Raw genomic sequence first — 12,728 nt, forward strand, 5'->3', positions numbered from 1 at the left:
TGTGGCTGAATGGACACAAATTTAGTATAAAGAGTCAAAATCTAGTATAAAGCCTTCCCAGAAGAATGGAGGCTGTAAAAACAGCAAAGGGGGACCAACTCTGTGTTAATGCTCATGGTTTTGGAATGGGAACATGGTCATCAATAGCCTTAAAGGCTACCACTGTCTGTGATTTTCCCTTCTGCAAACGAGATGATTTCCTCCGAGTTCATATGGCTCTTTTTTTTAAATAAACACAGTTTCTTCCAAAGTCATTTCAAAGTTCTAATAAAACAGTGCTGATGTGCCAGAAGATTAATTATTTTTTATTGGTAAAGTATTTTTTATTTTTGTTGCTCAGATATGTACCATTTTGTAATATGATGACTTTTTTCTCAAAATATTACTTTATTCTCAAAATATTGCAACTGTTTACTTGTAATATGACTTTAAATATTACACCTTTATTCTCAAAATATTCTCAGTTATTTTCTCAAAATATGATATGACTTTATACTTGAAATAATTTTTTTTTTTGGCCTTAAAATGAACCTCCTGTCAACCAAAGCAGATTGGTGACTCCACTTGGAAATAGAAATAGTAAATAATAATAATAATTATTATTATTTCATTTAAAAAAAATACTCTCATTTAATTTTGTGTATGATGTCATTTTTGTACATCTAAATCTAAAGAAAGTTCTAAAATATTCAGTCTGATTCCATTATATATTATTCATTAAGTGTTAGAGCATGGAATCCCAAAAACAACAGAAGTCATTAATAGATTAATAAGTTAAAAAATAAAGTTGAATGCAAACCTTGATTATAGTGTGAGTATAATTTTTTCCTAAAAATTAAAATTAAAAAATAACTTTATTACTTCTTAATTTATTATTTATTGTCTCTTTTTATGTTTATATGTCTCACATCATGTTATCAATGCCAGTGCATGTTTAATCTATTTCCTTTTTTTATTTCATAATTAGAACATGTCTTATTAATCCAGACAAACTTTTCATACTCCCAAATATGGGAGAATATAGCATAAAATTATAGCGCATATGACTGTATCTAAGTCTATTTTTTCAGAACTCGGAAGACAGGCTTCTGCTTATTTTGCGCCCTGGTGATGGAATAATCTTCAGAACACATTACAGCTTAATCACTTTGTTACAACAGGAGAGTTTAAAGCTGTGATTTAAAAAAAAAATTGGGTAACTAAAGAGTGTATTTGCTATTCATAAGCTGGATTTTGTCTTATGTGTTTTGTATTTTTCTGTCTGTATTTTTATGTTTGTTTTTGTTTGTTTGTGTATTTTTAAGTTTGCAATAACCTGGTTGCACAAATGTGCACACCTTTTTATAATGGGCCATGTGACTGCACAAAATTAACCAATCACATTCAAACTCATGTTCAAAAGTAATTATTATACACCTGCTATCAATTAAGTGATTGTGATTAACCCCAAATAAAGATCAGACTGTTTCTGTAGGATTTTCTTGACATCTTCTTGGTTTCATCCACCTGCTGAACTCATGGTCCACAAAGAGCTTACAAAACATGTACAGGATCTCATTGCTTAAAGATATCGATCAGGAAAGGGGTACAAAAGAATTTCCAAAACATTAGATGTCCCATGGAACACTGTGAAGGCCACCATCAACAAGTGAATGAAATGAAAGCTGAAATTCTGATCTGATCATCTCCTGTTCATCTTTTGATCTTAAACCCAAATGTCTTTAGTGTACAGCAAAAACAATAGAATTGACCTTGCTGTTCTAATACTTTTGGAGGGGACTGTAATGCAACATAATGTTGGCAGCCAAACAATAGTGCACCCATTAGTGGCACCCATAAGTTCCCAACCCTGGTCCTGGAGTATCTCCTGTCCCCAGGACATAGGAAGTGGGAGTGCTGAGGGTGCTGCATTACCTCTGACTTTCAGGATTCTTTTAACTGCAACTGCTTAAAGAAAGAAAGAAAGAAAGAAAGAGGCTAAACAAACTTTAAAACTGACTATTTTTTAAAATTGAGTGTACAAGTCCCTGTGAATGAGTTTTGTATGTTGGAAATAGTATTTCTCTTATACTACAGTGATTTGCCAGTGATTACAAACTTTCATTTATTAATGCATGACAAATTGTGTTTTTTTTACAGTTTATAGTTACAATGAATATTACGGGACATCCACTAGACTCAAGTCTTCAGGACAGAGGTGTTTCTCCAGTTTCTCAGTAACATGACATGCTGTTTTTTTATCTCATTGACTTCAAGACAACAAAAAAAAAGAGAGGTTTGTGAAGGGATGACTGTAAACTAACTCAGGTGTTGGGAAACTTACTGACTGTTACAAAGTGCTGACACTGGGACGCATCCATAAATGTTAAATTGTCCTAACAGTAAACTTCACCTTATGAATGATTAAACACTTTTCTTTATTTAACACATTTCTAAATATTTATTAGTAGGCTTAGATTGTGTGGTGTATCTGCCATTCAAGTCCCTGTGAATGAGGTGTTCTAGGAATGAAAACATATTAGAAAAGTTCCATGCTGTTACAGAAAACTAATCAACACCTCCTGAGTTGAGAATTCAACCATGCTGTGGTACAATTATTTTCTTCAATTTGTGCAGTGGGTGCATTTGCACCACCTACTGTTAGGCTGCCAACATTATATTGTATTATACTGTACGACAAAACAGAAAATGTTTTAAAATATTTAAAAATAAATATAATAAAAATTAATATTTACAGAATAAATCTGATTGGTCAGAAGGTGTGCATCACTTCTGTATAACTACACAGCTCAGACAGTAGCTCCATCTCTTAAAGTGAGCAATAAGTTTATATTAATGTGCTTATTCTAATACACTATTCTATACTAACAGTTCATTCACAGGGACTTTTTTGGTATACACCCCACATAATCTAAGAATAAAATTAAATAATTTAAAAAAAAGAAAAATGTATAATCATTGATGTGAAGTTTTTTTAAGTGAGGTTTAACATTTATGGAAGGAGTCTCAAGTGTCAGGTTCTTTGTAACAGTCACGGTGGTTTGCAAAGTTTCCCCAGTATGGGAAAGTCTTCATGACAGGAGTTTAGGCTTTCTGGTTCCTCTGTAAAATGACAAGCTGCAGTTTTGTTTTGTTTTTTTTTTTTATGAGTGTGTGTTAGTGTTATTAATAAATGAAACACTGTAGTCCTTGGCAAGTCACTGTGGTAAACAGAATAGCACACTCCAGACCATGCTGTTATAGGAGATTAATCTACATGTGTGGGGTAATGGTTTGTCATGTGGTATTCCCTACATACTCAATAGACAAGGAAAATTATGTCATACTGGTGTGACGTCTTTGCGCACACCACATGTGTGCTGCTTAAAATTCCAGCAGCCTCAATGTAAAATGTTTTCTGACATCCCTGCCCTGTCCTGAGGCTTTTAGTGTTTTCACTGCTCCCAACACACCCATTCAGCTCAGGGAGGGCTGTTAGTTAGGTGTTCCATTAGGTGTGCTAGGAGCAGTGAAAACTAAAAACTAAAATCTGTCACCTAATGGCCAAATTGGAACTGAATTATTAACATCACCCAATTGTCTCATGCTGGTCTTCGCATACGTTCAGTCACTTAGACACTTTACTCTCGTCACTTGTGGACTTGGATAATAACACAATTTCTTGTACTTGTGTTCTATTGGTTTATTTTCCTTCAATCACACCCACATGTGTTGAACATCCCAGATTTTGGAACATGGCTGTGAGGCTTTGTGCCTATTCAACTACAAGAGCAATAGTGAGGTCAGGTACTGATGTAGGGTGGGAAGGCCTGGGGCACAGTCAGTGTTCCAATTCATCCTGAATTGGTAAAGGGAAATCTTAATACTATAGCATATGAAGACTTTCTATACAATTATGTGCTTCACACTTTTTGGCAACAGTTTGGGGAAGAACCACATATAGGTGTGATGGTCAGGTGTCCACATACATTTGACCATATAGTTTATACATTTCAAAAACTATTAAAAGCATTGGGACCAATTATAACAGATTTACGCTGAATAAAAATCTCTTATGTATTTTATTTATTTATTTTTTTTGCAGTTTTTATTTTCTCCCCCACAAATAAAACATTTCGAAGCAAACCACAGGAATAGACCTCCATAAGTCTCCTTAAATTTTCAATATATTAATTTTCGAACAAGCACTTTTAATTCAAATATTTAAAATGGATACAAACAAATGTAACTTTTTTTGACAAATTGGACAAGATGGCCTAAAAGAGTAACAAGATACAGATACAAACATTTAGTTACAGACACTACTTTTTACTGTTACTATTGTTCAGGTATAACGGCTCAGCAGACGGGGAGCACTCTTCAGTGCAGGGTGCAGACTCACATACAGCGTCTCCTTTGTAGAGAATTTGACGAACGTCGCTCGAGTTTCTTGGTTGTGAGCTCGCGCTGCAGCAGCGGCCATGATGTGCATGATTGTGAAGAGTGTTGCCTCGCTGCACACACAGTGATAAAAGACCTCTGGATTTATTTACAACAACTTCAGCATTAATTAATCTCTCAGTAGTTAATTCATGCTATAATGACCACACAAGTTAGCCAGAAATTTGAGTTTAGAAGAAAAATCTGGAGGCATTTCAAATAGCTTAGAATGATGTCATGATAAACTGGAAAAAAGGCATTTTCAGCAGCATGATCCTCATAGTTCAGTGAATTTATAGAAGACAACCAATATAACAGTTGTGCATTTATGAGAGTTCCTAAGTACCTGCCCAAGTATATAGTAGATGCGATACACCAGGCCGCCTCACTCTCCGGGGTGTTTGGCTCCTGAATGAGATGGCGTGCCAGACGCAGAGCAGCAGCAGCGAGCTGAACCGGGAAAAAACACACACACTTCGCTTCGAGGAGAGACAACTCCAACAGGTACCGTGCCATGCAGATCACCTGCAAGTTACACACTGTGTAAACTATTCTGTACAAACAGCACAACAATGTTAATCTGAAGATCTTAAATCAGTGCAACAATGTTGGTGTGTACCTTCTCGCCACAACGCGCAATGTACGCTGACAGTAGCAGGAAGTGAATGGGTGGAGTGTGAGACAGGTCAAACTTCAGCGTGCACAAAACCCTGCGCTCCATGCGCAACAACTGCTTCTTACTGTAAGTGTTCGCCATCAGGTAGCACAGCTCAGATACCTGAACCACACACACACACACACGACTATGCAGAGCACTAATGTAACAGTGTTGTGTGTGAAACCTTTTCTGTCTTACAGTGTACAGACAGCCTGCGTTTCTCTCTACAATACAGAATCATCTACAAACCATTATTTTGGGCATTGGTCATCTAATATTTTATCTGATGTCTTACCTCTGGCAGCAGGCACTCCTCTTTCTTTGCGGCGAGAAATAGACAGACGACACCGAGTAGCTGCAAGTTGGAGATGGAGATTTTGATCTGCCGGAGCACACGGTTCAGCAGGTGCACTGCTAAATACAGTGTCTCCTCTGAGAAGTTAAATGCTTCCTGTGTGGTGGTGGAGAAAGGTGTCACTACAATTCATCACACTGAATCAGAGCATGTTAAAGAGAGCCATTACAGTGATTACAAATCACTAGCTGAATAACATAGCAGTGTTGCTCACATGAACCTGAATGAGCCAGTCCACCAAAATGGCACGCGTTGTTTCTGTAAATGGTTTGGGCAGTTCGCTGCTCGACAGAGCAAGGTGCTGCTGACTCCTCTAAAACAGACATCAGTTTACACAGATCATTAAAACCCAACTGAAACACTGCACTGAATGAAAGCGGTAAGGTCTTCAGCGTTACCATCATGTCAGAAAAAATGTCCAATGTGTAGGTACGGTCGTACAGCAGCCCAAGTTTGCTCATTGCCACTTCTATCTCTCTGTGCACCAGCTCAGGAACTAGATCTCTTAGTGCAGGCGCAAGCTGCAGACCATGCAGGTGATTCAACACAGCCTCCTCCTCATAATGCTCTACTGCAGGAACAACTAATACAACACACACCTCCATCACTGAGCGTAAACATTTCTCACTCTTAACATCTTAAAAATATTACTTAAAAAAAATAAATAAATAAAAATCAAAACACAGCTGACTCCAAATCGCTAAAAAAAAAAAATGGCAAAAAAGTAGCATCAAGCACAGATTTTGAACATGTGATTTTAACATTAATCACCAGGCTTTTTTGATAACGGGATAAACTGCATATTTTTTTTTTTTTTTAATAAAACAAAAAGACGAGCTGGTGAGAATGTCTGAATGTCTTATGTCTGTTGTATGTAACCTGTCTAATAAAGAGGAATAACACTTAGAGGACTTGCTGTTATAGGAAAAATAATCAACTTTGTGGTGGTAACAGTAATGCTGCTTCACACCAGGCCAGCTTTTTGTTTATTATAACAGCATATGCCATTGAATTGTATTCCTTACATAAACTATACTTTTTTCAGCATTTTAGTTAAATGATCCATTTAGGCACAATCGAATTAGTGAGGTCAGGCAGTGATGTTGGGCAAGGAGGCCTGGGGCAGAGTTGGCATTCCAATTCATCCCAAAAGGTGTTCACTGGGGTTGAGGTCAGGGCTCTTTGCAGTCTACTCGAGTTCTAGTCCAATCCTGGCAAACCTTTGTGCACAGGGGCATTGTCATGCTGGAACATCTTTGGACCTTTTAGTTCCAGTGAAGGGAAATTGTAATTCTACAACAGTTTAGGGAAGGAACATATGGGTGTGATGGTCAGGTGTCCAACTTTTGGCCATATAGTGTACATTAGTTTACATAATGAAACTTGCCATGTTGATTCAGTTGCCTGCAAGTTTTAAAATATCTTTAAAGACTATATGGTCAGGAATTAGGAGTTAGTTCTAGAGGACCCCTCCAGGAAAAATAATATTTATGAATTAGATAACATTGTGATGCCACACTGTAACAGTATTAGGATTGAGGATGTGTTAGTGTAATTGCACCAGACCTGATCTGCTCTGCTGAGCAAACTCCATAATGATTCCATCGTCTGCAAATAACGGCAACCGCTGGACCTGCATAAGACAAAACACTGCACAACAGCAAACTGGAAAAGTGTTACAGGCCATTATGAAACATTTTTAACCATTATATTTTGGCCTTCATATAAACAGACCTATTCCAGACTGACTCCTTAAGCCACCCTCCTCAGTTGTCTGTGCTAGTTAATGCTGGGTTACTGTCTGTGCATGTTCTCCCTGTGTCAGTGTGGGCTTTCTCCAGGTTCTCTAGATTTCTCCTTTCTCCCAAAGACATGGCATTAAGTGGACTGGCCAAAATAAATTCTCTAGGTGTGAATGAATGTGTAAATGAATGTGTGAATATGTGCACATGTTGCCCTGCAGTGGACTGGTGTCTCATCCAGGGGGGGGTATTCTCACCTCCCACCCAGGGTTCCCGAGACAGGCTTCAGGGCTTCCAACTAAAACAGACTGTTCTGAATAGCCTATGCTATTACCATATAAACAGGCAGTCAATCTCAAACCCCATTCACTGTCCATTTAAAGAAACAATCACTGTTCAGTTGAAGTGCATGATCTTTTGTAGATTTTAATCTTACAGACAGGATTACATCAATGATCAACACAACACAAGATCTCACCTATAGCATTATAAGCTCCATCAGCATACAGAAATATCTCTGCCAAGATATTATTCAAAATTCATGTCTAGGATATGCTATAATATTCTACATTTTCTAGAAGTCTTGTATTTGTCATAGCTTTCATCAGCCGATTATTTCTTTTAGGCATTTACTTGTTCCTTCTAAATTATTACTAAATTTTACACATACCCTGCAGTCATCAAAAACAGTTTTACATGATGCGGTGGTTTGACCACTGGAGGCCTCAAGTGAGTACTTGAAACCTCAAGAAACTAACCATATTTCAATGCAGCTGGCTGGAAAGCTTCAACCCTATAACTACAACCTTACCAGATGGTTCTGAACATCCAACTACATCTGCTGCATTTGGCTGGGAAAGGCTTGGGGGTCACAGAAAGTTCATAATGTCCATCTCAGGTCATTGCCCAAAAGGGTTGGGAACCTGAGTTAATGTATGTAGTGAGTGTAATAATGAAAGGGAAATACTGAGGGTGAGGGTGAGGCTTGGAGAATAACCTGACATCAGTTAAATTCTGAGGAAGTCTTCAAAAGATAAAACTGTAGCATGTCTTAGCATTTTTAAAAATAACTGGACTGATTAAAAGAATTTCATTCAACCCCTCATCCCTTGTATGTTTTGTTCTCATATTAGATTAGTAAGCTGTACTAGTCCACAATCCAGATCAGTTATATGCATTAATGCCACCTAATGTTTGCCATCTGCTGTTAATAACTAAAAAAACACAAGCAGCAGCAGTTTCAACCCTTCCTACAGCTTTAGTGTTGGCAAGACAAAGAACAGACTATAAGCTGCCACCAAAAAAAAAGTACCCATGCTGCCTTCCTTGGGGAAGGGTGACTAGGTTGAGCGGTTAACCGAGAAACATGCTGCAGATCTTTTACCAAGCAGTAGTGGCAAGTGCCATTTGCTGTGCTGTGCTGTGCTGTGGTGTGCTGGGGCGTGCTGGGGCAGCAGGATTAAGGTAGCTCTGCTAAGGCAGAGTGAAAAAGATCATCAGAAAGGCCAGCTCTGCTATTGGGGTGGAACTGAGCTCCTTGGTGAAGGTGTCAGAGAGAACAATACTACACGAACTACTAGACATCATGGACAATGACTCTCACCCAACACACCACATTGGAACAATACAGAAGCAGGAGGCTGAGACCACCAAGATGCTCCACAGAACACCACAGGAAGTTATTCCTCTACAGACTCTACAACATCTCTCTTTTCTGAGTCTGAGTCTGGCCAAGGGCAGTACTGAGGTACTGAGTCTGGGCAAGTGTGTTATTTTGGCTGCACTACAGGCACTTCACAATTTTTGCACTGTCCTGCATAGTCACTACAAAAACAGAAGCTGCAACAGGTATACTTGAAATTCAGTACACTGTAACTTGGTTCACTCGTCACTTCTAAATGGCAACAAACCCCACATAGCTTCCATGGAGTTATTTTTGCCTCTAAATGTTTTACATTTTACACCATAAATAACAAATTGGCAGATCTGGTATATTAACAGATAACATGCTTATAAACAATGTTTTGGTGGATAAGGATTAAAACAGGCAACACTGTTTGATTTGGCCTTATTGAACAAATCCACCAGTAAGCATGCTTCAAGGACATGTGGCCTAGCCCCAATTTTGCTGACCACAGAAAAGCCAGCAAACTAGCTGTGAGGCATCATGACAAAAAAAAAAAAAAAAAAAAAAACCAATCGGTTGGTCCCTTAATATGCCCCCCTGCCCCTCCGTACCCACAGTAATGGCTGTCTAGAATTATAAAGAGGTTCTTCAGTACATTAGGTTGGAATGAATGTGCATTTAGCTGCCTTGAGCATTTCCCTTCATGTGCATCACTTCCTAATGAGCCACACCTACACTTCAGTTTCAAACTGAAGGCCTGCAGAAGGTAAACACTATTCCTCCAGCAGGTTTATAGAGTCAAGCAGAGTGTTTGCACACTCAAGACAACACACTGAGGGTGTTTTCTCACTTGGTCCATTTCAGTTCTTCAAGTGGTCTCAGATCAATGACTCAGCATTTTTTCTGCATATGTGAACACAGCAAATGAAATCAGACCCCTCTAAAATGTCCCGTAAGGGAACTGTACTCAGACGACCTTCAGAAGTGGTCCAAGTGCGGTTCGTTTGTGGTTCCTTATGTGGTCCACTTGATTTGTACATTGTGAAACAGCAGTTTCAGTCCACTTCACATATTGCTTTATAGATAATGAACTTGAGAGTTGCTCTACATGTAGTGGGGTCCAAAAGTCTGAAAGCACTAGTGAAAATGCTTGTTTGGGAATCTTTTTCAGTTTAAGACAAAGGTTTTCGTTACAGCTAATATCAGCAACAACTTGTGAAAAGTAGAATCTTAGCAACATTTACATGAATTTTAGAATTGTGGTATTCGATGTCCCCTTTTTGCTTTAATGACAGTGTGCACTAAAACCTGATGATCTATGTTACATCAAATCCATAGGCGTGTCACCTGAGCACATGTTTCAGTGGAACTCAGAGAAAAGCTGACCTTTTGTACAAAGGAGTTAGCATGATCAATATCACAAATTTGCTTGAATTTGGATTTGAAAATTCTAAAAATTAAGAAAGGAAATATGCAACTATGCAATATTCAAGATGTTGCACAATTTCTAGGTCAATTTCAGTGTTACTCATTTACATATATATTCACTATTAAACTATGGTAAAGGAGTTGTGGTGTAAAATCTCATCACTGCTAAAATTTCCAGAATGTGAACTGAGTCGCCTTTTGAAGCCACACGTGAGCACCAAAAGCACTGAGGCCATTTGCAGTCCACTTTAACAGGACTGAGCATGGTTCATTTAAAGTGCTGTGTGTGAAAACACCCTGAAAAACAGAAGCAAACTGAAGTGGAGCGCGTGTGCGTGTGTTCAGCAGTGTTTTAAAGCCCTGCCTGACACTCTAGCTGGAACAGACATGGAGCTCTCATGTTTACCCATCTGTACTCTGTACTGTCCACTTTGTGTTGCTGTTTCTGCTCCTCTCCCTCACTCAGCACCCCGCGCTCCCGCACAGCGCATGCGTTCGCCCACGCGCGCAAAGGGAATCGGGCTTCTTCTGTCTGTAGAAAAAACAACCCTTTAGTCGTTATCGGTTCACAATCGCACGTGCACTCCGCTTTAAGTCATGTGCATGTTTTACCTTGCGGTCCAACAGCGCCCTGGAATCACAGAATCCGGTTCTGGCCATGACGCAACCGGACACGCGCTCACCAGGAACCTGCAGCTACCTGCTCGAGCGCACCTGCCAAATCCACTGCAAGTTAATTAGCGCACGTGAGGGAGTAATTAAGGACGGGCGGTCCTAGCGCACTGCGACACCCGGCGTGTCAAAATAAAATCTGTCGGAAAGAGAAATGTAGGATTTAAAGATTTTACTGGAAGCTTTTTTTTTTTTTTTCCTTAAGGGGCCCTATTGAGACTTTATTTATTTTACTCTGTATTTATTTTATTTGTACTTGTGTTGTACATGGTATGGGTGAGTGGTGGGGGTAGGACAGTAACAGGACAGTAGATGACACAAAACAATAGATGAGACAGTCCCAGACATGGACATGGTACTTATCAGGATGGTGGGTGAAGTGGGGGTTATGGGGGGATGTGTAAAGAATAGTAGTTGGAATGTCCATCCATCTTTCCATACCACTTATCCTACACAGGGTCACAGAGAGCCTGGAGCCTATCTCAGGGGACTCGGGGCACAAGGCAGGGGACACCCTGGATGGGGTGCCAACTCATTGCAGGGCACAACCACAGCAGACAATTTAGAGATGCTGATCAGCCTACAACACATGTCTTTGGACTGGGGGAGGAAACCGGAGTACACAGAGGAAACCGCCGAAGCCCAGGGAGATGCAGACTCCATGCATACAGGGTGGAGTCAGGAATCAAGCCTCAAACCCTGGAGGTACAAGGCAACCATGCAAACCACTAAGCCACCATGACCACCTAGTTGGAATGTCGGTTGAGTTGATTAATATTTATAACACCAACTCTGGTTTCTGTAAATGTTGTGTGTGTGTGTGATTATTTGTGTGTGTTTGTGAGTATTATGCTTGAGATGTGTGGTATGGCTTTATGTGGTTTGTCCATAAGGACTGTATTTTCAGCCTATTGTACAGTGATTCCCTGGTGTATGTAGGTGATGAGTGGTGTCCAACTGGAGTTAAATTTGGTAGTTTTCTTTTCGATTGAGGTAGAGAGTTTTTCCATTGTTGTGTAGTCGATTATTAGGTTTTTCCAATGTGTGGTATTAATGTTATTCTTTGATTTCCAGTTTGTTGGTATAGTTTTCTTGGTGATGGTTAGAGCTGGAAGAAGAAATGTTGTGTTTTCCTTTGTGATGTTGATCCCAGATATATCTCTGAGCAGAGTGAAGGGGAAAGTGAGATGGTGTGATTTAGAAAATGAGATGTTTCCTTAGTGATTTGTTTCCAGAAGTACTTAAATTTTGAACAGGATGATCAGTGTAAATTTTTATTATTTTGTCTTATGGGAAACATGTAAATATCTTATGTAGCTTCTGAAGGGCAGATCTTAAAAAAAAAAAAAAAAAAAAAAGATCTTTAATCAAAATACAGATTTACACCGATCATCCTCTTCAAAAGTTTACACCCCCCTGGCTTTTAATGTAGTATGTTGCCTTCTTGAGCATGTTTGGACCTTTTGTAATAGTTGCATATGAGTCCCTCAGTTGTACTCAGTGTGAAAAGATGGATCTCAACATCATATAGCCACTGTTGGAAAGGGGTCAAATATGCAGAAGATGCTGGAAAAGCAAAGAATGTGCAGGACCTGGAGGATCTTTCTGAAGAACAGTGGGCAGTTTAACTGCTAAGGACAAACAAGGGACTCATGAACAACGATCACAAAACATAAAAACGGTCGTTGATGATCCAGATAACAAAACACACAGTATTAAGACTCAAGCGTATGTAAACTTTTGAACTGGTTCATTTGTGTAAATCCAGTTATTATTGTGTCTTCTGCAAGGCGTATGTAAACTTATGACCACAATTGTACATCCTAC

At 39.1% G+C, this 12,728-nt stretch overlaps 1 protein-coding gene across 1 annotated transcript; it reads right to left on the reverse strand.

Moving 5' to 3' along the window:
* Nucleotides 1-4,042: 4,042 nt before the first annotated feature.
* Nucleotides 4,043-10,981, reverse strand: ccnp (cyclin P). The gene is made up of 9 exons (XM_026913555.3): nucleotides 10,842-10,981; nucleotides 10,636-10,761; nucleotides 6,999-7,065; nucleotides 5,831-6,015; nucleotides 5,647-5,745; nucleotides 5,373-5,528; nucleotides 5,039-5,197; nucleotides 4,766-4,944; nucleotides 4,043-4,493 (listed from the first exon to the last, which is right to left on the reverse strand). The coding sequence occupies exons 1-9, from the start codon at nucleotides 10,887-10,889 to the stop codon at nucleotides 4,325-4,327; spliced, it is 1,188 nt and encodes a 395-aa protein (XP_026769356.3). The 5' UTR covers nucleotides 10,890-10,981; the 3' UTR covers nucleotides 4,043-4,324.
* Between the last annotated feature and the right edge of the window lie 1,747 nt (nucleotides 10,982-12,728).

The sequence above is a fragment of the Pangasianodon hypophthalmus genome, chromosome 6, assembly GCF_027358585.1.
Source record: "Pangasianodon hypophthalmus isolate fPanHyp1 chromosome 6, fPanHyp1.pri, whole genome shotgun sequence".
In the NCBI taxonomy this organism is placed as follows: domain Eukaryota; kingdom Metazoa; phylum Chordata; class Actinopteri; order Siluriformes; family Pangasiidae; genus Pangasianodon; species Pangasianodon hypophthalmus.